The sequence below is a fragment of the Mirounga angustirostris genome, unplaced genomic scaffold (genome assembly GCF_029215605.1).
Source record: "Mirounga angustirostris isolate CCGP_5_RB_7025 unplaced genomic scaffold, mMirAng1.0.hap1 SCAF_1, whole genome shotgun sequence".
NCBI classification, from domain to species: Eukaryota; Metazoa; Chordata; class Mammalia; order Carnivora; family Phocidae; genus Mirounga; species Mirounga angustirostris.
Window position 1 is genome coordinate 48,216,040 of NW_026991709.1, and position 26,195 is coordinate 48,242,234.

Genomic DNA, 26,195 nt, shown 5'->3' on the forward strand with positions numbered 1-26,195 from the left:
AAGGGATTCAGGTTTTTAACTGCTTCGAGCAATGTCCCATAAATCCTGTCCACTTCTCCTTTGCAAAGAAGGCAGAAAAATGCTTGAGATGCACTGCCCCAAGGGACTCCTAATAAATTTGGAATTGTTAGGACTGTCTCTGCAAATTATACGGTAAGAAGGGAGAAAATGAAACGAAATAATTGATTCATTGGGTGTTAGTTCGTGTACTAGACTGTAAGCTTATTAAAGATAGAGTCCTCCCCCTCTCCTCCTCTGGTTCGTCCACAGGACTTAACACGAGGAATTGAGGTACTCTTAGTGGATGAGATCTTTGACAAAAACTTGTTACTGGGAGGAGCTCTACCTCATGTCTTATAACTCCACTCTGGTGTTTCCAAGATGTAGTACCCCAAACTGAAGATAGTCATTTAAACCGTAAAGCAATTTCAAAAATAAAAATATGCTGAGATTAAAAACACAATGGAAGCCCGGCTTCAAATCCTTTGTTCGACTTTTTAATCACTTCTGGAAGCAGCAGCAAGAGGTTGGAACAGAAAAAGGTTATCAAGAGGGTCTGTTCAGAAGAACGAAACCCCGTTACAGCAATTATCAGAGAGACGAAGTATCAATTAGCAAGCCCGGCCTTTCCCTCTTTGCAGCCGCTTCTCCCTGCCCCGAGATGAGGGGGTGAGAAAGAGGCTAAATGGAGAATCAAAGGAAAAGAGAAAGAGTGGGGTCAGGCGAGGGAAGTGAAACGGGTACATTGGTGGACTTAAAGGAAGGCGTGGCAGGACACCGGCAAGCCAACCGGCAAGATCCATGGGCCGATGAGACTCAAGCAGGGTGTTTGCGGGAAGAGGGGAAAACTGGAAGGGGTGCTGGGGTGGAAAGCGGCCAAGGCTTCGATGACAGCTTGGACTTAGTCTACGACTCGCAGGGGTGGGGGCGACCCGGGAGTCTTCCATTGTGCGCGCCCCTCCGCTCCTGCCTTCCCCTCCCCTGCCTGCACGAGCCGGAGTCGGAGCTCGAGCCCGAGCCCGAGCGGGAGCCCGAGCCCGAGCGGGAGCCCGAGCCCTCACAGCTCTGGGCCGTAGCACCCGTCGCCGCCTGTGCCTCCCATTTGCCCAAGGTAGAAGAGAATAGGCTCAGCCCTCCTCTGACCCTTTCTCACCGGATGAAGATCGACGTCGCCCGGTCTTCCCCTTGTCCATCTTCTCCTCCTCCTGCTGGAGTCGCAGTTGCAGTCGCTGTCACCTCAAGACCCCTCAGGCTGGGGGAGGGAGGGGAAGGGGAAAGGGAAAAAAAAAAAAAAAGCCAGGAAAGTGAACAGCGCTTGCGCAAGAGCCGTCGCCTGCCCTCAGACCGGAAATCAGCCGCCCCTCCCACCTCACCCGGAAATCACTTCCTGGGACTTGTTTTCTCTGCTGCTTGCCACCTCGAGTGCTTATTTAGTGGAGCCATTCTTATTATCTGTGCACCTATGGGAAAGTGAGGTTGCATGTGTGGTTTTAGCCCGAGATCGTCAGAGGCTTTGTTTACTTTGAAGACTGGGTAGACCGAAAATTGAAAGAGGGGAAACTAGGAATTCCTGTAGTTTAGTGGCTCTCGCGAGGTGACCCAGAAAAATGAGAATAAAACGTTACTTCTAAAATTAAGTTAAATTAAAATGTTACCCTTTCTGCAGTATGACTTAACTCACGATCTCTCATATACTTGTCCTCAAGGAGCGTCCCCAAACTCAGTAAAGTCACCTGTTAGCCTAGCTATCGGTTTAGCATTCGGAGTGGAAATGTATTTGGCCAGCTGAGGAAAAGATGTCATAGTTACACAGGATCTTTTTTTAAAATTAAAATTCGTCATTTTTAAAGGCCCAGAAAAAAAGAAAAACTAGACCTCAATTTTTTAAAACAAAATGCTGAGGTGATAGAAAGTAGATGGCTGTAAATTGAAATTCGTTGAACTAACATTTACTACAGTACTCCAGGAGCAAGACCAGTCCTCAATGAACGCAGTCTAGTATTTTTAGACCGATTTTTTTTTTAGGTCTTTCAAAGGGCCCATCAGTTTAGAAAATTGTCCTATTTGTCGGCCATGATGTACATACTTGAGTAATTTTTTAAATGTGTAAGCTGTAATCACAATAAGTTAAAAAAAAATTCAGCAGAGCGGTTTAATCAAAGGCAAAGTGGTATTGGAATGTTCCAAGCCAGAAGGGATCCTGGAGCTTAACATCCGATCCCCTCCCCCCATTTTACCAAGGCCAAAAAAGGGACTTGCCCAACTCACCACTAGAGCCCAGTCTCGTGCTTCTTGAGTCAAATTTGGCCTCTTAATTACTGTGTGGTCTGTGCTGAAGTATAGGTAAGCCTCCAGGTGCAAAAGCCTATTTGGGCTCAGAGAAGTGTTTTACAGGGAAAGAATGGTTGAAAAGCAGGAATATTTCAGGGCTTGATGAGATTGACATTCACTACAACAGTTTCATTTGGAGACCCTACTTTATTTGTTTAACAAATCAAAACACTGCTTACAGAAAAATATCTCAATTTTAAGTTTCTTTACAAATCAACTTTTTTTTTAAAGATTTTTCTTATTTTTATTTTTAAGTAATCTCTATACCCAACGTGGGGCTGGAATTTACAACCTTGAGATCAAGAGTCCTATGCTCTACTGACTGAACCAGCCAGGTGCCCCATAAATCAACTTTTTTAATTGAGCAATTTAACTCCGGAATCAAACCAGCTTAATTCATTTGCCAATATTGTAGGAAACAAATTAACTGCACAAGATGGAAATAGAGCTGAGACATGGGAACATAATAAAGGAAAGTGTAAGTAGGCCTTATCCATTTCCACCCAAATTAGCAGCTTCCCTATAAGTAAGTGGTTTTAAAGTTTAGCAGTAAGAAGTTAACTTATAAGAAATGAAATTATAAGACGTTAATCAACTTATTCACCTTGCAAATATATTGTTTAAACTTGTTGAACCAAATATACCATTTCTGCTAATGAAGACTTAGAAAGCCAGTTTGTTTCTTTGAATTAGAACTTGTTTTGAATAACATGTGAAGATAGATGAACTTGAAGCTCAAGAATTTCAAATTTGCTTTTTAACCAGTATTTTTATTGTTATAGTATTCATCTCTGCCTTATAGTTAACTACATTGCAAACAACTAAAGGACTAAAAGTTTACTTCATACTTTTTAGCGAGTCATTTAACAACTTCATTTTGTTTTTTATGAAAGACTGATTAAGTGATCTTTTATAGTGTTTTATTATGCTCTGGTGAAAGTTTCCTCATTTTAAAAATGTAAAAGACGCCTCCTCCCAAAAAAAAAATGGTTGTCTTAGTATGTTTGGGAATAATGTCATTTCTCTTTTGTACATCGAGCTCACACTGTATAGAGCCTTTCAAATTAAAATCATTTGAGATTAGAAATTCATCAGCCCAGTATTTTATAAGAGAGAATGGATAGGTTTTATCTCAATGGGTATGGTTCTTTATTAAGTGTTAAAAGTGCATATAAAGTTATTAAATTAGGTATTCATTGTATTTTTGTTCTAAGCAGTGGGTATAGTGGGTATCGTTTTAATAGTTTCAAGACAAAGTGGCAGTGTGAAATTGATGAACCCTTTATTTTACCCCTTGATAAACAATTTCTTGGAAGAGAACTTAATAAAATTTGCAAAAGGCCCTTTCTCATCACAAGTGAATTAACTTTAAGTACAATATGAATGTAAAGAGGTTTATTTTTTTTAAGATTTTTTATTTATTTGAGAGAGAGAGAGAGACCGAGTGGGGGGCGGGGTGGAGGAAAAGGAGAAGCAGACTCCCCACTGAGCAGAGAGCCCAACTTGGGGCTCAATCCTAACCTGAGCTGAAGACAGACACTCAACTGGCTGAACCACCCAGGCACCCCTATGAAGAAGTTTAGATGGGCACTGTGAACATCTTGACTTCCTGTTTTAAAAACTAAAATAAACAATCTGGAACTTCTTACCATGGGCGCCAGGAAAGCCTAGATTTTGCAAAGATATATGGAGCACTGTATTATGTTGCTATTCACTTCATTTTCATTGGTAATTGATTCTTTTCTTTAAAATGCTGAGAATTCTGTGAAGGAAGTTTTTATTCCACATATAAATGAAGTTACCTGTGAATCATGAAAAGACACATATAGGTTGTTTAGTTTTAAAGACATCTTCCTTTTTAAGATAATCAATTGTAACTGCCTTGCAGTGGAATAGCCTGTTTCCAGAAGTTATGAAAACCTGCAGTAATTCTAGGTATTCAGGCAGCAGATGGATAATCTTTTGTCCAAAAAGCTATAGAAGGAATGTATGCACAAACCTTTAACTGAAGATCCCTAAATTGTCATGCCCTAGGGCTGAACCCAAGGTATCTTGTACATATACCACTAATTTCTTTGAAGTGTTCTTTTTTTTTTTAAAGATTTTATTTATTAATTTGACAGAGACACAGCGAGAGAGGGAACACAAGCAGGGGGAGTGGGAGAGGCAGAAGCAGGCTTCCCGCGGAGCAGGGAGCCCAATGCGGGGCTCAATCCCAGGACCCTGGGTCCATGACCTGAGCCGAAGGCAGCCGCTTAACGACTGAGCCACCCAGGCACTCCTGGAGTGTTCTATCTTAAAATGAAATGTTTAGTCAGCATTTCTGTGCCTTAATACATTTCGTTAGTTTCAAGGGAAAAATTTCATTTTATGTTACTATTTAGTAAAATTGAGGCTTTAGGTAGTCTCGTCTTCTTTAGCCTTTAACAGTTCGGTACCCACTTACCTCTGAATAATCCAAATCAACATAGTGTCTAGGATTGGACAAAGTCCATAAATCCAAAAATCTAGTTTTCATAATTACTTGGGAGCATCTTTTCTTACACTACCTCTAGGCCCCACCTCAAACCTTTTAAATCAGAATCTCCTGGAAGTGGAACCTAATAACCTGTATGTTTAAAATTTTTCCCAGGAAGACGTATCAAGTATTTTTTTAAGTACAAAACTGAACTACTAAACAATAATTTCCAGGGCTGTACACTTAGGAGATAAAACCATAAAGAAATGCAAAGCAGCGATTTCTATAAAAGTCCAGAGTGGTTACTTTTGGAGAGAGGGAAAAGCGTTTGAAGGGACGTAAGGAATGGCTGGCATGGCCCATGGTGGTTAGAGGATGTTTCTCTTTACAGGTTCACTAAACTTTTTTTTTTAACTATCCTAGAAAATTCTGTTGCATACTCAAATTTGGGAAACCCAGGATTTGGTGACATCTGATATATTTTTTTTTCTTTCTACCTCTAAAATCCTGTTTTCTCTGTCTTTGCCTCAGGTAGATTAAATTCAGCTATTTTAGTCTTTGCTGGGGAGAGATAGGTAGGGAGAAGGAATGCTAAGAGGAAGGGATTTAGTTTGCTTTTTTTGAACCTTCTACATAATGTCATTTCATAAGCTTTATCACTTTCTACTATTTTCTATAATTTACTAAATGGAGTTGTATACAGAAATAATTTTAGTAAAACACTTCATAATTGCATTCTGTGTTGAGAAAATAATGTTGCTTTTGTACCAAATAGTCATTCTTTTCTTAAAATATGTTTTAAAGGATTCTTTGTTTTATTTTCTAGAAAAACAAATAAATAAAATAATGTTCATTGTAAAAAAAAGTATTTAGATACTTTTAGCATCCTTCATTCTGTGCTTAATGGCATAGGATATACAAAAGGAACTCTTAAGTATACCAAAGGACTATAATTACTATAATAAGGTATTATTGTGTAATCAGGAGTTAGGCCCTGACTTCTCAGATTTAAATTTATATTTTCTTTCCTCTCTCTCTCTGTTTTTTTTTTTTGATGTTGAAACCCAGGAACAAAGTAAAATTATGTTTTCATAAAAGCTTACTATTCACCTGTGAAGAATGTAAAATATTGTTAAGTATACTTTATGATCCTAAAAAGGAAAGGAGTTCCTTAAAATCAAGCTAATTAAAATTATTTGCATCTGTGATTCTGTTGCCCCACCTACTCTCTCGTCAAGTTCATAGAAAGTAGAACGGTGCTGGGGCAAAGGGGAAATGAGGAGTTATCCCTTAATGGTTACCAAGTTAGAGTTTTGTAAGATGAAAAATGTTCTGTGGGTGGATAACAGTAATGGTTGCACAACAATGTGAATGTACTTAATACCACTGAACTATACAACTAAAAATGGTTAAAATGGTAAATTTTAGTATATTATACCACAATTTTTTAAATAAATAAAAACAATAGCCATCCCTAGAACAAAAAATAACAGCTGTGTCAACCACTTATTCCAAGTCTCTAGAAAGACCTAATTTAAAATTCTCACAATGATTATATACTATTCTCTATTATTCCATTTAATGTAAAATGACTATGGGATATAAGACACTAAGTGTCTAACAAATGCCTTCACTAAATTTTTGGTGGATGAATGAAATAAACAGTTAAATATTATGCATTTATAAGATCACTGGTAAAAATGAATCTTCTCTCAGGTTCCTAGAACTGCCTGAGTCACTTTGAGCATGTCATTTTACCTTTGAAAGCCTCATTCCTCTATAAAATAAACATACTAAGAATATCAATAACGTGCTTTGCAGCTCTAACAATCTTATTCCTAAAACTAAGCTATCTTATTCCAATCCATTCTTTCAAAAACTAAAAAGTTTGATTTCTCTTCTTTATTTTAATGGACCATCTTGATTTGTAAAAGAGAAAACATATAGATGCATAGGATATTCTCTAAAAATATTATTAAATTGACATTTATTAACTTTAAAATTATACAAGAAGCCTCTATAATTTTTAAAAAGCTTTGTATGCATCTTTCTCCTGTATATACAGCTAGAGGACTTTTGTTCTTTACTTCGTTATGCCCTTAGCAAAATCATAAAATCCTAACAACAATATTTAAGCCTAGAATTCAGGCATTTTCCAAGAACTAGAGATAGAGTAGTGAACAAAACAAAGCCTTTGTCCCTGCTCTCATGGAACTTCTATTCTAATGCAAGAAGCGGGGAGGACAGACAATAAGTATATGTCAGCTGGTAGGTAGTAAGTGCTTAAGAGAGAGAGAGAGGCAGCAGAGAGAAGAAAGAACGAAAGAAAAAAAGAGAGGGAGGGAGGGAAAGAAAGAGAGAGAAAAAAAGAAGAATCATAGGGGAATGAGGAAGAATTGGAGAGGATTGCCCTTTCAGATAGAATGCTCAGATCTCTGATCAGATAACAAGTGGGCAGAAACTTGAAGGAAATAAAGCCCTACAGATATGTAGGGGAAGAGTGTTCCAAGCTATAGGCATAGCAAGGGGGAATGCCCTTAAACAGGAGCTTGCTTCATAGGCTGGAGGCAAAAAGGCCAGGTGTGGCTAGGGTGAAGTAAGCAAGAGCGTGGTGGGAAATGCACCTGAGAAAGAGCTAAGAGCCAGATCATGCAGCTAGATGAGTAAGCAAGTAAGAAAATGGAAGGAAATGACATTGAAGAGCTAAGGGCCATGTGGGACCTTGTAGGTGACGATAAGGACCTAGGCTTTTTTTTTTTTTTTAGATTTTATTTACTTATTTGTCAGGGAGAGAGAGAGAGAGAGAGAGAGCACAAGCAGGGGGAGCTGCAGGCAGAGGGAGAAGCAGGCTCCCCACTGAGCAAGGATATGGGGCTCGATCCCAGGATCCTGGGATCATGACCTGAGCTGAAGGCAGTTGCTTAACTGACTGAGCCACCCAGGTGTCCCAGGACCTAGGCTTTTATTCTGAGAGGGGAAACCATTGAGAATTTGAACAGGGGTGTGAAATCCAATTTAGAGGTTTTGAAAAGATCATTCTAGCTGCTGTGTGGAAAACAGACTGCAGGGTGATAAGAGTTTATGCCAAGAGATTGCACAGGAGACTTGATAATGAAGGTGAGATTTGTTGGTGACTTGGACTAGGGTGGTAGAGGTGGAGGGATGATAAGTGATTCAATGACAGATATATTTCAAATAACAGAACCTAAAGATTTACTGATTGATTGGGTTGAGTGTAAAAGAGAAGGAAAGTTTGCAACATGAGTAACTGAAAGAATAAAGTTGCCATTTACTAAGGTAGTAAAGAGTAGAGAGAGAGTAGATTGAAGGAAGGGTTTTGGACATGTTAAGCTTGAGATGGCTATTTGACATCTAAGTAAATATGTCGAATAGACAGCTGGATATGAATTCAGGGGAGAGTTACAGGTTGGAGTATATTAACCAAGCAAAATGTGCTAAAATAAATTCTAAAGAATTATCTCGCTTTTCGGTCTGCAAGATAACTGTCTACTTTGCTCTTGGTCACTCCATCTCCACCTGTCCTTTTTGTATCTGTGTGCCATTTGGTTATTCTAGTTTGCAAACTCTCATTCATTACCCCTGAGAATTGCCTCTCAAACAACTAAGTACACACTTAACAAAAGTGGAAAAGAATAATTAAATGTTGTACTATATGCTATTAGAAAATACCGATTTTGTTTATTTTACTCTGTGATTAAAAGAAAAGTTAAATCACTAGCTAACAAGATTCTTGGTTCAGTTCACTGAATTTTAAATATACTGGATCTTTCTCTTTATTTCAGTACAGAAAAAGGCAGTTTTCAGCCCAGCACCTGAATAAACCGGATATTTTTTTAAAAGTTTAAGTAATCTACCCCCAACATGGGGCTTCAACTCATGACGCTGAGATCAAGAGTTGCATGCTCTTACGACTGAACCAGCCAGGCACCCCTAAATACTATATTAGATCTAACAGACTACTGCTTTTCTATGCAAACCATGCCAAATTATAAAATAGACCTTCCTTTTTAGAGAGCAATCTGGCAATCAATATCTGGTAAAGTGGAAGATGCTGATACAATCTAGAAATTCCACTTTCAAGTATATTGCCTAGGGAAATTCTTGATATGTGTACAAAAATATAGCTATAAAAATGTTCATTGCAGCTTTGTTTATAATAGTGGAAAAAGAGTAACCTAAATGTTCTTCAACAAGAAAATAGTTAAACTATGGCATATTCAAAGGCATATTCAAACAATGGAACACCATAAACAGACAAATGAACAACCTAGGACTACATTTATCAATATGGATAAATATCACAATGTTAAAGTGAAAAAGGAAGACAGGACAGATACATATATATATATATATATATATATGTTTTTTTATTTCACATCTCAAAAAGGAGTATCATCCTGTCTAATTTCACAGAACCTTTCATGTGTGAGACACTGTGTAAGATGGTTTTTACCTACATTAATTTTTCACAACAGCCTTGTGAAACAAATAATGTTATACCTATTTTACATTTATTTATTCAAAAAATATTAATGTAATATGTGCCAGAGGGCATACTAAGTATCGAAGATATAGTAGTTAAATGAAATTTCATGGGGTGCCTGGGTGGCTCAGTCGGTTAAGCATTTGCCTTCAGCTCAGGTCATGTTCCCAGGGTCCTGGGATGGAGCCCCACATCAGACTCCCTGATCAGCAGGGAGACTGCTTCTTCCTCTCCCTCTGCCTGCCGCTCCCCCTGCTTGTGCTCTCTCACTCTCTCTTCTGTCAAATAAATAAATAAAATCTTTAAAAACAAAATTTCTGTTCTGCTAGAGCTTTTTCCAGTGAAGGAAGACATATAATTTAAAAATATGCGAGCAAGGGGTGCCTGGGTGGCTCAGTCAGTTTAGTGTCCAATTCTTGATTTCGGCTCAGGTCATGATCTCAGGGTCATGAGATCAGGCTTTGTGCTGGGCCTGGAGCCTGCTTAAGATTCTCTCTCTCTCAGTTATTAGTTAAGTCCTGGCTGTTTAGTGCCCGTTGTAGCAGAGGTTATTGTTTAGCTTCCTGGATTGTCACTAGAGGTAGTGGTCTGACTTCCTACAACTCTGACTTATAGCAGGCTGGCTTTCTGGGCTGTTTATTGGGGTTGGCTTCCTGGACAAGATACTTTGGGTTCTGTCATTATATATGGTCTGGCCATTGTCCCTTACTTCACTGTGCCTTACTACTTTGCATCATTCACAATTATTTTGAGTTAAAGTCTTTAGCATAAAAGGGTAATGTCTTAGTGAAGTGCTTAATTTTAGCATGATTTCCCACAGGAATAATTTAACAAGCTGAAAATTTTATTTTTTCTACCATTGACATACTATTGCTTTTTACTTTCAGTGGTTACCAGTGACTCAGGAGCTGAGCTTCCAGAAATTTATTGAACAATCTGACTTACTAGAAGAACTTAAATATGACTTCAATGAAAAAGCTGAATTGAGACACACTGAGACACAAAGGCCTTTTGTCTTTAACTATTATAAAAATGTCCTTGAGAGGAATAGCAAGCGCTACCAGGCCCTTGGCCATTTGCTTGCACAATACATTTATGAGCTTTTGGAGAAAGTATGCAAATTACAAAAAGTGTATATCCCACCAGAGGCTGATAAGGAACCAAGAAGCTTCTTTTTCATGAGTGAGAGAGCATTAACAAGTCATCATTCTGTTCTTCTTGTCCTTCTTCAAGACCATGGGGTCTTTAGAGCTGGTCAGTGGAGTCAGCAAGCAATAATACATCATGGTCTCCAACATGGAAGTCAGATACCATGTATTCAAATGGCATTGCAAGCACACTATGATGTAATTGTGCTAAACCCCAATGACAATTTTGTGGACCTAAAGATGGAAAAAGAGTGGAAAGACCTTTTAACACAAAATATTGGGTCCTCTTCCCTAAAAATGGTTCAGGCAGAGAATTTTTTCTCTCTCCAGCAACCTCTCCAGTGCATCCCTAAAAGATGCAGCAACACCCCTGAAGAACACATGGCTTACATTTGGGATTACTTCATTTCAAAGACTGAAGGCAAAGATGTTGCTTTCATTGTACATGGTTATGGAGGTTTGGTTTTTATGGACTTACTTGTTCGTAGAAAGTGGGAAGTGATGAACAAAGTATATGCTGTTGCACTTATTGACTCTGAACATCATGTAGGACACCAGCTGGGAAGTGATGTGCAGTTATTAGCCTGGATAAAGCACCACTGCCGTGAATGGGTGACAAGTCCTAAGCCTTTGGATAAACCTGCAGCTACTGTTTTAAAAAAGGAGTTTCCTATTGTTTCTGCTGGTACAGAAAAACACAACTTAGCCCCTTCCTCTAGCCTTCAGTCAATTTTTAAATACTTTAAAAGAGCTTTGAAAGCCAAAACAACTATTAATTTCTCTCGAGTGCCAATAGTAACGAGAAGCTCCACAAAAAGAAAGCAAAGTGCTTAAGTTGCTTTTTTGTCATCTAAGATTTTTTTTTTTGTCTCACTGAAATGTTGCTAATGTAGATGCTAGAAGAAAAAGAATACTTTGCAGTATTATATTATGAAAAGAATATACACAGTGTTATATTCTGGCTTGAGGTTTGATTTGTTACTTTCTTTGAAAAGTGAATATGTTCTCTTTTGTAGCCCTATTGATAAACAGTCAATACCATCATTAATATTTTACAGTATTAGTCAAGTTAGAGGATCTTTTGAAAAGCTCTCTTATGATTTAAAAGAAGTAGTTGATACAGATTAAATCCTAAGTCTTTGGTTTCTATGTTGTTAATGCCATATTAAAACTATAAGTGAACATAAAAATTATCATAAACTCTATTTTTATATGTTTGTGTTCTTTTGCTTAAATTTATTAGTCTTCTGTTCAAATGTATTGAAGGTATCTACTCACACCTTCAGCTAATATCTGAGTGTCTACTATGTACCAGTCAATTGTAGCTTTTGAGGATACCAGCAAACAAGGCCAACATTGCCTTTATCCTTGTGGAGTTCACAATGAACAACAAATTGCTAGTGTGAAGAGTGTTCAGAAATATAAGGTGCCATGGAACATCTAGTATGAGAGCTAACAGCCTTGGGGGCCAGGGAATGCCTCCCTGAGAAAATGATGCTTAGTTTAAAGGATAATAGCAATTAGGTGGGAAAACAAATTCATAGGCAAAGGAATAGCATATGCAAAAGTCTTGACATGAGAGAAAGAAGTCCAGTCCAGCTGAAGCTAAAAAATTATGGGTGAGTAATGTCAAAGAAAAAATTATTCATGACATTTGTTAAAGACATAAGGAAGACTTTATTTAGGAAGGATTACTGCAATGGGGTTTTGCAGTAAGAGAGAGAGATCAGACTCAACTTCTGACTCAACAGGGACAATCAAAGGAGGGGGAATGTTATAGCCAAGTGTAGGATGAGGGTCAGTGAATGGAAAACTAACCAAGAGGAAACATCAGGCATAAGAGAGATTCTTAATAGGCTGACTCAATATAATTCTTACTGGAGGCAGGCCAGGATGAGGAGGAGGATGAGGAATTTTATCAGATCTTGAGGATCAGATGCCAAAATGGGAGATTTTCACTAACTGACAGCAGAATTCTTGCTAAGACTGGATTAAGTGACAACAACAACAACAACAAAAACTGGACTAAGTGGACCAAGGATGGAGTCCAACGCTGGAGCCTAGTTGAGAAGAGGGCTCATAGGAGCCGGGCTCAGATTTGGTCAAGGAGAGAGGTTTTGTCAGTAGTTGGAAAGTTAAGTTAGAGAAATAATCAGAGGCAGTTTGCTCAAGGCTGCAATGCCCATGGTTATGATTTTTGACTTTATTCTCATAACAGTGAGAAACGTTGGATGGTTTTAGACCGGAGAATATTCTCAGCTTTACATATTATAAAGAATATCCTGATTGCAGTTCGGGGAATAGATTAGAGGAAGGACAAGCTTGGAGGCTGAGAGACCAAATTAATTTTGGTAGTAGTGTGAGAAATACTTAATACTAATACTTAACTACTAATACTAATATAGTTAACACTAATACTTAAATACTAATATTTAATTATGTAATACTTGTGCTATATGCTAATACTTTTGTTTCTGTGAACAAAATTTTTGATTGGAGGTCAGGAATAAAGAGAACGAAATAATAAGGATTACTCCCAGATTTTTGGCTTGAGCAACTATATGTATAGAAATGCCATTTGCTGAAATAGGGACTACTGGTGAAAAATTTATTTTGGCTGTTCCAGAAGTTCTAAAAAGAGAAAAAGGAGGTGGTTACAAATTATCTTTAGCTCTGCCCATAGATGAGTAAAAGAGGAACCCATAGTAGACACTGCATTTGAAAAATTAACTCTGGGAGCTCCTGGGTGGCTCAGTTGGTTAAGCGACTGCCTTCAGCTCAGGTCATCATCCCAGGATCCTAGCATCGAGCCCCATATCGGGTCCCTGCTCTGTGGGGGAGCCTGCTTCTCCCTCTCCCTCTGCCTACTGCTCCCCCTGCTTGTGCTCTCTCTGTCAAATAAATAAATTTGTTAAAAAAGAAAAGAAAAAGAAAAATTAACTCTGCCACAGGGTGCCTGGGTGGTTCAGCCACTTGTTTCCAGCTCTTGATTTTGGCTAAGGTCATGATCTTGGGGTCATGGAATCAAGCCCTGCAAGGGGCTCTGCACACTGGGTGTGGAGCCTGCTTGAGGTTCTCTCTCTCTCCCTCTCTCTCTGCCCCTCCCTCCCACCCCACCCCCACTTGTGTGTGCGTGAATGCACGAGTGCATACTCTCTCTCTCAAAAAAAAGGAAAAATTAACTCTGCTATATCTAATAGGACATATAGATTTGAAAGGTGATTTGATCATGAGGGTGGATCCTCATGAATGGGATTAGTGTTCCTATGAAGGATACCTCAGAGAACTCCCTTCTACCATGTGAGGACACAGCAAGAAGACATTCATCTGTGAATCAGGAAGCAGCCCTTTACCAGACAATGAATCTGCCAGTGCCTTGCTCTTGGACGACCCAGCCTCTAGAAATGTAAGAAATAAACATTTGTGGGCGCCTGGGTGGCTCAGTTGGTTAAGCGACTGCCTTCGGCTCAGGTCATGATCCTGGAGTCCCGGGATCGAGTCCCGCATCGGGCTCCCTGCTCGGCAGGGAGTCTGCTTCTCCCTCTGACCCTTCCCCCTCTCATGTGCTCCCTCTCTCCTCTCATCCTCTCTCTCAAATAAATAAATAAAATCTTAAAAAAAAAAAAAAAGAAATAAACATTTGTTTAAGCCTCCCAGTTTGTGATACTCTGTTATAGCAGACCAGACAGACTAGGACAAATCTTTATCATTAAAGACATATTTCCAATTTCTCTTCTTTCTGTCTTAAGTGGCATAATGAAAAAAAAACAAAACAAAAAACCACTGAACGGTAAATTGGGATATGCAGGTTTTAAATGAAACTCAGCCTTGGATAAAACAGTTTTTCTCTCCCAGCCTTTACTTTCCAATTTGTAATTGAAGTGAGCTTTGAAGTCCGTTTCGATATAGTCTATGTAGAATGTATTTAATGCACTTAATGTGAAAAGCACCAAAAAAAGTTTTTAAGAAGTTGCCATAAAAGCTCTTCTGTCAGGGCGCCTGGGTGGCTCAGTCGTTAAGCGTCTGCCTTCGGCTCAGGTCATGATCCCAGGGTCCTGGGATCGAGCCCCACATCGGGGTCCCTGCTCGGTGGGAAGCCTGCTTCTCCCTCTCCCAATCCCCCTGCTTGTGTTCCTGCTCTTGTTGTCTCTCTGTCAAATAAATAAAATCTTAAAAAAAAACAAAAAACACTCTTCTGTCTTGCACTTAACTAACTTGAAGTTGATATTTCTCATAACTCCCGATTTGCTATTTAATCTGGTAGTCAGGTATATTAGTTATCTATAGCTGCATAACAGATTACCCCCAAAACTTGGTGGCTTAAAACAAATATTTATTATTTCACAGTTTCTGTTGTTCAGAAATTCAGGAGCAGTTTAACTGGGTAATTTTGGCTCAGATCTCTCTGGACAGTACAGTCAAGATTGTCTGGGGTTGCAGTGATCTTTAAAGCTTGAATGGCTGTTTGGCAGAAGGCCTTGATTCCTCACCATGTGGACTTCTTCCATATGCTGCTTCTGTTAAAGAAGTTATTCTGGCACTTGTTAAAATGGTAAGGAAGACTTAATTCAAAACTGTTGTAATTAGGGATATTGCAATAGGGCAAGGAGATTGAACTCAACTCTGAATACAGCAAAGATAGGGTGTCAGTGATGGAAAACTACTAAGAGGAGGCATCAGGGTAGGGAGATTATTGCTAAAGGCAAGCCAGGGCCTTAGACAACAAGAGTGGGAAATGAGGAACTTGATCAGCTATCAAGAGTTGATTTAGCAGGATTCTTGCTAAGACTAAGCTCTGCATCCTCACAGAAGGCCAAGGTTGAGAACTAGTCCAGAAGAGGGCTCAGAGGAGCCTAAGTAAAGTTTAGTGAAGAAGAGAGCCTTTGTCATTTGTATGTCTTCAGGACATGGCAGCTCTCCCAGGGTGAATCATCCAGGTGAAGGAGCACGAGCAGGAAAGGCACTGCCTTTTTATGACCTATTCTCTGAGTTGCATACTGGTCCACTTTTTTTTTTTTATTTGTTAGAAATGAGTCACTAAGTCCAAGGGAAGAGGAATTGGGCTCCACCTCTAAAAGAGAGAGTCAAAGAATTGGGAGACATATTTTAAACCACTGCATGCAAAATGATGCCAAATGAAATTAATGGTATAGTAACTCAATTCAGTTATTGGTTATAATATTATCTCTGCTCTAGGAGCATGTTTATCTCATCTTTCAAATTTTTTCTTGTTTGTTTATTTATCTATTTATAGAAAGGGCGTGTGCATGTGAAAGCGGGGGGGGGGGGGGGGGGGGGATCATAAGCAGGTTCCATGCCCAATGTGGTGCCTGATGCAGGGCTCGATAACACGATCCTGAGATCAGGACCTGAGCCGAAATCAAGAGTTGGTCACCAACTAAGCCACCCAGGTGCCCTTTTTTCTTGTTTTAATAAACAGCTCTGTGTATTTAGAAGCTGGTTTCTCTTTTTCAGCAAAACAGCATTTTTGCCATAGACAAATGCTTGTTTTGAAAATAAAGTTTATTTTAAGCTTTCTCTTCCAGGGGTCACCCTAATCTGTTCCTGTACTCTTTTGATGTTGATCTATTTTTGCACCTTGAAGTTAAAAAAAAAAAAAAAAAAAAACCATCCAGTTTCTTGGCTATAAACTGCAGACCAGAGGTGTGTCCTGATAAGGAAAAGACTGTTAGGAGAGGCCTTCAGGAAAATCCTAAGTTCTTGTGACATCACCATATGATTTCTTTTCCTTGTGGAAAATAGTTAGAGGTGATGGGCTATTATCATTGTTTGTAAGCAAAGTGCATCAAGATTTGTGTGTCACTTTCCAATACCAGACTAAACATATCTTAACAAAAAGGACAACACATTGTTTGCTAAGGGAAGTCTCTTTTTTAAAAAGAAAACAAGAAACTCCTTACTTGCTTTTCAAAGTTTCTTCAAACACAGTGGTTCTCTAACGTCAGAGTGCATTAGGATAACCTGGAGATCTTGTTAAGACAAAGACTGATGGGCCTCACTGCCAAAGTTTCTGATTCAGTAGAGGTAGGTGGGGCATGAAATTTTGCCTTTCTAACTAGTCTCCAAGTGATGCTGATGCTGTTCCTGGTGCTCTAGGGACCATACTTTGTGAACCACTGTTAGAAAGACTAGGTAGGGGTGCCTGGGTGGCTCAGTCGATTAAGCGTCTGCCTTCTGCTCAGGTCATGATCCCAGGTTTCTGGGATCGAGCCCCACGTCGGGCTTCCTGCTTAGTGCGGAGTCTGCTTCTGCCTCTCCCCTCCGCTCATGTTCTCTCTCTGGCTCTCTCTCTCTCAAATAAATAAATAAATAAAACTTAAAAAAAAGAAAGACTAGGTAATAAATGTTAATAAAGTTAAATTTACCTCATGTGAGGTGAAAGTTATGATGGATTATCATCTGGCCTAGTTTCCTACCCTGAGGAAAGCAACAAAAGGGGTTTGTTCATTGAGCCCATGTTTATGATCCATGTGAACTGACACATTTATCTTTCCCTCCTGTAGTAAGGGAAGGGTTGCATCTCACTCTTCAAGACCAGTCCTGGGGCGCCTGGGTGGCTCAGTCGTTAAGCGTCTGCCTTCGGCTCAGGTCATGATCCCAGGACCCTGGGATCGAGCCCCGCATCGGGCTCTCTGCTCGTCGGGAAGCCTGCTTCTCCCTCTCCCACTCCCCCTGCTTGTGTTCCCTCTCTCGCTGTGTCCCTCTCTGTCAAATAAATAAAATCTTTAAAAAAAAAAAAAAAAGACCAGTCCTTCCAGTTGTCTTTCACATAATATAAAAACAAATACAAATTAAAAATAAGAGATTTAAGTCCATTTCCAGAAATGGAAACTCAAAGTAAGCTGCCATATCTACAAATTGGCTTCTATTCTCACCTGTCTCTTCCTTTCTTCCTGTTACAAAGGAATAGAATTTCCTCCTATCCAAGACCAATTCCCTCCAATTGTCCTCTGAATACCATCTCTTCCAATCTTCTCAGGAAGTTCACTCTTCTTACTATCTTTTATTTTCCTCACTCCCTTGCTAAAAATCCTATCAGTTGGTCAAGTCTCTCCCAACATAACAGTAATAATAACTAACAAAAATTTCCTGGATGCCATACCTAGGAACTGAACCCATTGTATATTGCCCCTGCCAAATTTCATTAAAACATTTACACTTGCTGACTCCATTTTCTCATAATCCACTAATTCCTTAACCACTCTCATCTGACTTCAGCCTCCAAACCTCACAATATGGTCTCAACGCAGCGGATGCTTCTCAGTCTGTGTTACGTGATATATAGGCAGCATTTGACCTAGTTGACCCATTTGAACCTTACTGGGTCACTCTTCCTTGAAACGCTCTTCCCTTGGCTTCTGTCATATTCTGATTATTTCCCCCCTATATCTCTAGCTGCTCATTTTCAGTCTCCTTTGCTTACTCCTCCTCTTTACCCAGACACTGGGTAATCTCTTCTACACACATGGTTTCACAGACACTGGTTTCAAAGCCTCTTTCATAGCTCTCAAATCTCTAGCTTTGGTTCATTCCCTTTCTCCTTAACTCTAGCCCCATGCGGCCAACTGCCATATATTGTAAAGGAGACATCATCTGCCTTTGAAGAGAGCTCAGTCATTATGTCTAAAATTGCTCTCACCAACTCTGCTCTCACACCATCTACTCCTTTCCCCCTTCCCTGCACAACTAATCACGTCTGTCCCAATGCTCAAAGTATAATATTGACTTCTCCTTCTACCCCCAAATCCCAATCACCAAATTCTATCATTTTTACTTCTTAAATATCTTCCAAATCTGTTACTCTGTCAATAGTGTCCTTTGATGTACGAAAGTTTTTAATTTTGTATAAAATGTCTGCTTTCTTGTTGCTTGTGCTTTTGAGGTCATATACAAGAAATTATTGCCAAATCCAATGTCATGAAGTTTTCCCCCATGTTTCCTTCTAAGAGTTTTATAGTTTTGACTTTTACGTTGAAGTCTTTGATCCATTTTGAGTTAATTTTGTATGGTTTTAGGTTAAGGGTCCAACTTTTTTCAGCACCATTCCTTGAAAAAGACTGTCCTTTCCCCAGTGAATGATGCTGTGCCTAATGCTTTAATAGTGACAACTAAATTAAAACACTTTAAAATGTGCTGGCTAAACAAAGCACCTGCAGACTGGATTTTGACTCAAAGACCACTAATTTGCAGTGTGTGACTTAATTTTTCACATTAAATTTAACAAATTAGCTAAGGGGAGTGAGAGATATTTTGTGTTGCCTATCATGTTCCAAGCAATGTACCAGGTGCTGGTGACAAACTGGTCACAAAGGTTCATTGTTCAAGTCCTAGCATCAAACTGTTTAAAGTTGAGCAAGACTTGTGAAAACATCATTTTATTTTAGCACTATGTGAGTAAATGCTGATAAATACGTGCACCAAGCAGAGAAGAGGTTAAGAGAAGAGGAAAAGAAATATTTTAAATAGTGGTGTAACAAAGTAAAACCAGCTGCAAGCACACAGTTGAGAGGTGTTGAGAGGATCCCTGGCATGGCCCCAAAGCCAGCAGCCAGCATCCTCCATGACAGTACTGGTTTTCAGGCAGAAACGCTTTCCTCTAGTGGCAGGACGTCATAAGGAAGCGCCGGGGAGAGTGGGCGGGACTTCCGGCCGCGGCTGACCCGTAAGGTACGGAAACTAAACCGACTAGCGTAGTTGCGTGAGGTGCGGATTCCTGCGCAACCTTTCCCTGCCTGAATACTGCGTCCGTCCCGGGTCTCTGCGTTTGGCACCAGTGGGAGTCACTGTCTCTGCACTCCTGGTATGGGCATGTTTCTTGTCTTCTTAATTGTGTGTGTTGAGTGAGAGGACACGGGAAACCGTTCTAAGATACGCTTAGTGGAGCATGTGCGCCAAGAAGGTCCACAGGTAAGTGGAAGCCCAGTGATTTTTAAATCCCTGGAACAAGAGCAATGTTTACCAAAATGATATCCTTGTTTGTTTTAAAATTTGGGTTTCAGGGGCGCTTGGTGGCTCAGTCGTTGAGCGTCTGTCTTCCGCTCAGGTCATGATCCCAGAGTCCTGGGATCGGCCCCACGTCGGGCTCCCTGCTCCGCGGGAAGCCTCCTTCTCCCTCTCCCACTCCCCCTGCTTGTGTTCCCTCTCTCGCTGTCTCTCTCTGTCAAATAAATAAATAAATAAAATCTTTAAAAAAAACAAAATAAAATTTGGGTTTCACTTCTATGATATCCTAAAAAATCTTTACCGGTTACAAAGACAAAAGTCTAAAGACTTTGTTTCTGAAATCATGTTTCCCATATTGGGGCTGAGGGCTCCCGGTTAAATATTTCAGGGAGTCTAAATGTTTTTTTCTTTAAAAGGTGACTGAACATAGGGCGCCTGGCTGGGTCAGTCGAAGAGCATGCGACTCTTGATATTGGGGGCCTGAGTTCCAGCCCACGTTGGGTGTAGAGATTACTTAAAAAGCAAAACAACAACAACAAAAACTTTTTTTTTTTTTTAAGTAAGCTGTATACCCAATCTGGGGCTTGAACTCAGGGCACCCCCCCATCAAGAGTCACATGCTCTACCAACTGAGCCAGCCAGCTGCCCCCCAAAATAAACTTTTTTTTTAAGGTGTCTGAACATGTTTTAAATGAGAAAAGCATTGGTCCATGATATTTATTCAAAAAATACTTGACTGATTCCTGTGAGCCATAAACTGCCAAGCACTGGGTTCAGTGTTAATATAAATAGTCCATGGGGTGCCTGGGTGGCTCAGATGGTTGAACATCTGCCTTCAGCTGGGGTCATGATCCTGGAGTCCTGGGATCGAGCCCACATTGGGCTCCTTGCTCAGCGGGGAGCCTGCTTCTCCCTCTCCCTCTGCCTGCCAGTCCCTCTGCCTGCCAGTCCCCCTGCTTGTGCGCTCTCTCTCTCAAATGAATAAATAAAATCTTTAAAAAATAAAAATAAAAAAATAAATAGTCCTTGTCCTGATAGAGTTTACCGTCTAGTCAGGCAAATAAGTGACCTGGCAATTACAAAACAGTGTTACAAATATGATAGAGAGGTAGAGGGTGCTATAAGAACTAGTAGGAGGAATACTTGATCTAAAGCTTGAGGTGAAGAATAGCTAGCTGAAGAGGTAAGCAAAAGGTAATTTTGTGGAAAACTTTAAAAGTCATGTTCATAAGTTTGGAATTTAACCTGACAGCTATGGGTTTAAAAATACACCGTGGGGACCATACGAGTGTATTGATCAGATTTGCACTGAGGCAGGCAGAGCAAATCTGGAGGCTAGGGGATGCAATTAAGATAAAGGGATTCAAAAGAAGTTAATGGATTCAAGATGTATTTAGAAAGTAAAGTGAATGTAATTCAAATAGATTGTAGATATGGTGGGTGTGAGAGAGGACGGTAATAAAATGACCCCCCAGTTTCTGGCTTCAGCAAATAGATGAATAGCAGTGTCCCTCCCTGAAACCATGTGGAAGGTAAAGCAGATTGGAAAGGGAAGGGAGAGAGATTATTTTAATATGTTGCATTTGAAGTGTTTCTTCTGATGCGTGGTGTTTGAAGCCACAGAGGTAGATCAGACCTCACATGGAAAATTTTATATTGGGGGGGAAAAGAGGAGGAGGGCTAAAGACAGAATTCAGAGGCACATCTGCTATTAAAGGAGGGGAAGACATTTGAGCATCAGGGCACAGCTTAGAGAGCCACTCTCAGAAGCATGCAGAGTCATTAAATGAAGCAGAGGGAAGAAGGAATTTTTCAAGTATTTCAGTTGCATTTTGTAAAATGTTGATTTCCTTTTTTTTTTTCTTCAAATCCTGCACGAGTTTCACATTTTTAAGCATCTTCTTCATTGTTTTGTGGATATCCAGACCTTTAGGAAAAATTGTGGAGCTTATATAAATTTGCCCTAATTTTGGACATTTTGTTTGGCAATAACATTATTTGCTGCAAAATAAACTCTGAACTGGAGAAAAGAGGTTTATTTTGTTCTTGTTTTTAAAGATTTTATTTATTTGGGAGAGAGCGTGAGTGGGGGTGGGGAGGCAGAGGGGGAAACCAGACTCTCGGCTGAGCAGGGAACTCGATATGGGGCTCAATCCCAGGACCCATGAGATCATGACCCAAGCTGAAGGCATCAGCTTAACCAACTAAGGCACCCAGTCGCCCCTATTTTGTTTTGTTTTTAAATCAGTAGGTCTTTCTATATTTCTGTTTTGAAAACATGAAAGCATTGATACAGCAGCTCCTAAGTGCTTTTTACTAGTTGCCATCCTCTATAATTTTTCTGCCCTTTGTCTTACTGTCTTTTGGATCTGTATCTGGACTTAGTATAGAATGGAGAAGAATATAGCATCATGATCTCACCCATATCAGCAGAACATTACTTTCTTATCCAGTAATACTGATATTCTGGGCCCCTAGATACAAATCTAAAAAGGATCTTTCTTTTCCTCAAAGCAATAGTGAAATTTATGTCTAAAATAAGAACCCAAATAAGTTTTAAACTTTTTGCCTGATGAGTGATCACAGGCTCTATGCCACAGGAGTCTAGGAAAAATTAATGGTACAACAAAGTTGTGCTCACTTTGTGTTTCAAAAATCAATTGCTTTTTTGGTGTCTCAAATTTATACTTGCACAATTAGTTGACAGGTTTTAAAAATCTTCATCTAACTTTTCATTACATTTGCTTCTTTTGTAGGGGTCTTACATGTCTATTTTCCTCAAAATGAGTGGTAGTATCACCTTAAGATCTTGTGCCAGATTTTTGGTGCCACTTACCATTCCTGGGAAGAGAAGAGTTTTATGTTCAACAGCTCTGCAGAGATACATGTCTTCCAAAACACCAGCTGTGTCCTATCCTAAAAAGGAGAGTACATCACCTCTTGAACAGCTGGGATTGGATGGGTGGAAAATTACAATGAAATCCACTGTGGAAGAAGAAGATGTTTCAACAGTCTCGAGTAGCAAGGATGAAGATCCCCTAGCTGCCATCAGGGAGTTAATTGAGATGTGGAGATTGCTTGGCAAAGAAGTACCAGAAGACATGAGTGAAGAAGAACTTAAAACTGCTATGGAATGTGTTTCTAAATCATCAAAAAAAAAATACTTAAAATATTTATATATTAAGGAAAAAAAGAAAAAAGCTAAGCAAATAAAAAAGGAAATGAAAGCAGCAACAAAGGAAAAAGCAATAAAAGAACACTTGCTAGAAACCACTAAAGAAGATAAACAGCAAAACTTTCTATTTCTACGACTTTGGGATAGGAATATGGACATTGCCATGGGCTGGAAAGGTGCTCAGGCCATGCAGTTTGGACAACCTTTGGTTTTTGACATGGATTATGATAATTATATGAAACCAAGAGAACTCCAGAATACTGTTTCCCAACTTCTAGAAAGTGAAGGATGGAACAGAAGAGATGTTGATCCTTTCCATCTTTATTTCTGCAACTTTAAAATAGATGGTGCTTATCATAAAGAGTTAGTTAAACGTTACAGAGAAAAATGGGACAAGTTGCTTTTAACAGCAACAGAAAAGTCTCATGTAGATTTATTCCCAAAGGATAGTATTATATATTTAACTGCAGATTCTCCCAATGTTATGACTACTTTCAAGCATGATAAAATTTATATAGTGGGATCTTTTGTTGATAAGACTATGCAGACAGGCACATCCCTAGCCAAGGCAAAACGGCTGAAGCTGGCAACAGAATGCCTTCCATTAGATAGATATTTACAGTGGGACACTGGTACCAAAAATCTCACCTTAGATCAAATGATGCGTATATTGTTATGTCTGAAAAACACTGGTAGTTGGGAAGAGGCTCTGAAGTTTGTTCCTAGGAGAAAACATACTGGTTATCTGGAGATTACTCAGCATTCTCAAGAGTTTATCAACAGATTGAAGAAGTCAAAGACCTTTAATTCGTTTCCAAAAGGCTCTCTAAATAGACACACACAGAAACGGTGGCTTAAATGAGAAAATTTGGTAACTTAAAAAAATAAATGGTCGCAATATATGTAAATCTAACCATGATGCTGTATGCCTAAGCTTATACTGTAATGAATGTCCGTTATTAATAAAACTGGAAGAAAAAATGGAGTGGGAATACAATTCTACTGGTCTTTTTCTTCCTGAATGGAATTCATTTATTCTTTTTTCTTTTAAAAGTTGTCTTTCCAAACTGACTGAAGTGTTTTTTCCCCAATTAATTAAATTTCTGCAAAACTTTGGAAATACATTTTGTTTACTATAAAAATAAACTTAATAATCTTAGTAAAAAGAATTGTCCAAGTTTGTTGAACCCAGTAAAACAATTTTACCGTTGCTGTGGCTTTTTTGTGAATATTTTTGAGTCTCAGACTCCATTTTCTTTTTCTTTTTTAGATTTTTTTATTAGAGAGGGGGAGAGAGTGTGCATGAGTGGGGGCAGGGGGGGGGTAGAGAGAGGGACAAGCAGACTCCTTGCTCAGCAGGGAGCCCAATGAGGGACTCCCATCCCAGGACCCCAGGATTATGACCTGAGCCAAAGGCAGGTGCTTCACCAATTGAAACACCCAGGTGCCCCTCCTTTTTTTTTTTTTTTAATTTATTTATTTAGAGAAGGGGGAGAGGGAAAGAATCCTCAAGCAGATTCCCCGCTGGGGGCAGAGGCCCCTGATCTGAGGCTCAATCCCAGGACCCTGAGATCATGACCTGAGCTGAAATCAAGAGTCACCGGCTTAACTGACAGCCACCCAGGAACCCCTCCATTTTCCTTTTTTTTTTTTTTTTTTAGAGATTTTATTTATTTGTCAGCACAAGCAGGGGGAGTGGCAGGCAGAGGGAGAGGGAGAAGCAGGCTCCCTGCTGAGCAGGGAGCCCGACTCGATCCTAGGACCCTGGGATCATGACCTGAGATGAAGTCAGTAGCTTAACCGACCAAGCCACCCAGGCGCCATTTTCCTTCTTAAATGTTCTTTTAGCAATGTCAACAGCTACCCTTTTATCAGAAATTGTTTTTTTTCTCTTAATTATTACTTTTATTATTATGTTATGTTAATCACCATACATTACATCATTAGTTTTTGATGTAGTGTTCATCATTATGTTTTTTGTTTTTTTTTTAAGATTTTGTTTACAGAAAAGACTTTAAACTTCAGGTCGTGGTTCACTTATTAAAGTAACATTTGGTACAGTGCTGGACATGTCATAGGCACTGAAGTTTATTGTTTAACTGAATTTTGGTTAAAAGGTTAAGACATCCCTTGGCATGTCATGGGATTCGCCTATATTACGAAAAACGGGTTTGGGGGGATGAAATTTATTTCGTGTCCTCTTAGGAAGAAAAAGGGGGGTTTACTTGATGACTGTAGGAAGAAAAGGGGGGTTTACTTGACTGTTACATACAGCACTTACCTATTGTATAGAGAGCTTTCCTTTTTTTTGAGACAAAGAGCATGAGCTGGGGGAGGGGCAGAGGCAGAGGGACAAGCTGACTCCCTGCTGAGCGGGAAGCTGGATCAGGGGCTCCATCCCAGGACCCTGAGATCATGACCAGAGCTGAAGTCAGCTGCTTAATTGAGCCACCTAGGTGCCCCAGCTTTCCTTTTCTAGGAAAAACTTTTCTCTAGCCATGTGACTTGAGCGGAAGCTGCTATATTTTTACGGACCTTGTCCTGGCCACAGCTGATTATCCCCAAGGAAACACCTCATTCAAACTTAGAGATAGGCTAGTCAGAACCCTTTTCTAGGATTTTTGGATGTGAGAACTAAACCTGTGTCACTATCTGATGGCGGACTTGACAGGAAGCCCTGGAATTGATGGTGGCCTTCCTTTTTACGAAGGAAGACAGGCTATATAGTAGGGAGTGAAGCTTACATATAAAAATAAGACCAATTTTTGGAGCGGTTTAAATCCCTGCTTCCAATTATCCCTGAGGTACAGCTATAGATTTGCCTTTAGCATTCATTGGTTGTTTGAACCTCATGTAATACCCCGGTAATTTCTCTAATAAATTCCCCTTTTTTGCCTAAGCCAGTTTGAGTTGGGTTTCTGCCACTTGCTACCTAATAAGTCCTACTATACTTGAGAAAATGTGTACTTGTTTCCTAAAAAAAGAACTTTAGGAAATGTTCATTGTAGACTACCGGCACTCTTAAATTTTTTGAAAACATAGGAAATAGAGATGGATAGCCAACTACTTCTACCTAATTTTTGAACTGGAAATTAACATGAGATGCAGTCCAATACATTTCTTAAAGCAGGATTTAATCTTTTACCAAATACTACTAAGTACTCTGCCAAGCAATATGCAGTTTACATGAATTAAACAATTATACTATTATTATATATATTATACTAAACTACAATTATAGTACCTATAACTTAGTTGCTTAATAGTACCTTTTTTACAGATAAGGAAAATTTACTCAAAATTCAGCCTTTAAGTATAGTCTCAGAATTCAAAAGATCTGTCTGACTTTAAAGTCCCGGCTTTCAACCTATAAATTATACACTATAATAAGTCGAGTATGAAGTACAATGGAAAAAACAATGGATGCCTAACCTAAACTCACGAGTGGGATTAGGAAGGGCCTTGAGAAAGTGATGTGTAAACTTAGAATTGATGATAAATGTGATATGAATGAATTTCAACCTTTGACCCAGCTAAGTGGCAAGGTGCTACTATTTGAGCCATTTGAGATACAGTGAAGATAAAACAGCATAGTACTTAAGAACAGGATTTAGG

At 39.4% G+C, this 26,195-nt stretch overlaps 3 protein-coding genes across 8 annotated transcripts in view; 2 read left to right on the forward strand and 1 right to left on the reverse strand.

Annotated features, from left to right (window-relative positions):
* SENP7 (SUMO specific peptidase 7) overlaps positions 1-22,323 on the reverse strand; it is a 162,679-nt gene extending 140,356 nt beyond the window's left edge. For 2 of the 5 annotated variants that reach the window (XM_064585246.1, XM_064585171.1), the window contains exon 1: positions 1,154-1,307. Coding sequence is in view for 1 of the 5 variants with exons in the window: in XM_064585083.1 (XP_064441153.1) it covers positions 1,154-1,193 (40 nt within the window). In the remaining 4 variants the exon portion in view is untranslated. Of the gene's footprint in view, positions 1-1,143; positions 1,308-3,980; positions 4,134-22,241 lie in introns of those variants that run through there. The other 3 variants (XM_064585123.1, XM_064585211.1, XM_064585083.1) reach the window with 2 other exon arrangements.
* Positions 8,172-11,275, forward strand: LOC135364180 (putative protein ARB2BP). Its single transcript, XM_064589149.1, has 2 exons — positions 8,172-8,279; positions 10,181-11,275. Exons 1-2 carry the CDS (start codon positions 8,172-8,174, stop codon positions 11,273-11,275), a joined length of 1,203 nt encoding a protein of 400 aa, XP_064445219.1.
* TRMT10C (tRNA methyltransferase 10C, mitochondrial RNase P subunit) lies at positions 19,105-23,490 on the forward strand. Of its 2 annotated transcripts, none has more exons than XM_045869822.3 (2): positions 19,105-19,262; positions 22,162-23,490. In XM_045869822.3, the coding sequence occupies exon 2, from the start codon at positions 22,171-22,173 to the stop codon at positions 23,440-23,442; it is 1,272 nt and encodes a 423-aa protein (XP_045725778.1). In that variant the 5' UTR covers positions 19,105-19,262; positions 22,162-22,170; the 3' UTR covers positions 23,443-23,490. The 2 variants fall into 2 exon arrangements, with proteins under 2 accessions (XP_045725778.1, XP_045725765.1); XM_045869809.3 differs by having other exon boundaries at positions 19,121-19,369.
* Positions 23,491-26,195: the final 2,705 nt, after the last annotated feature.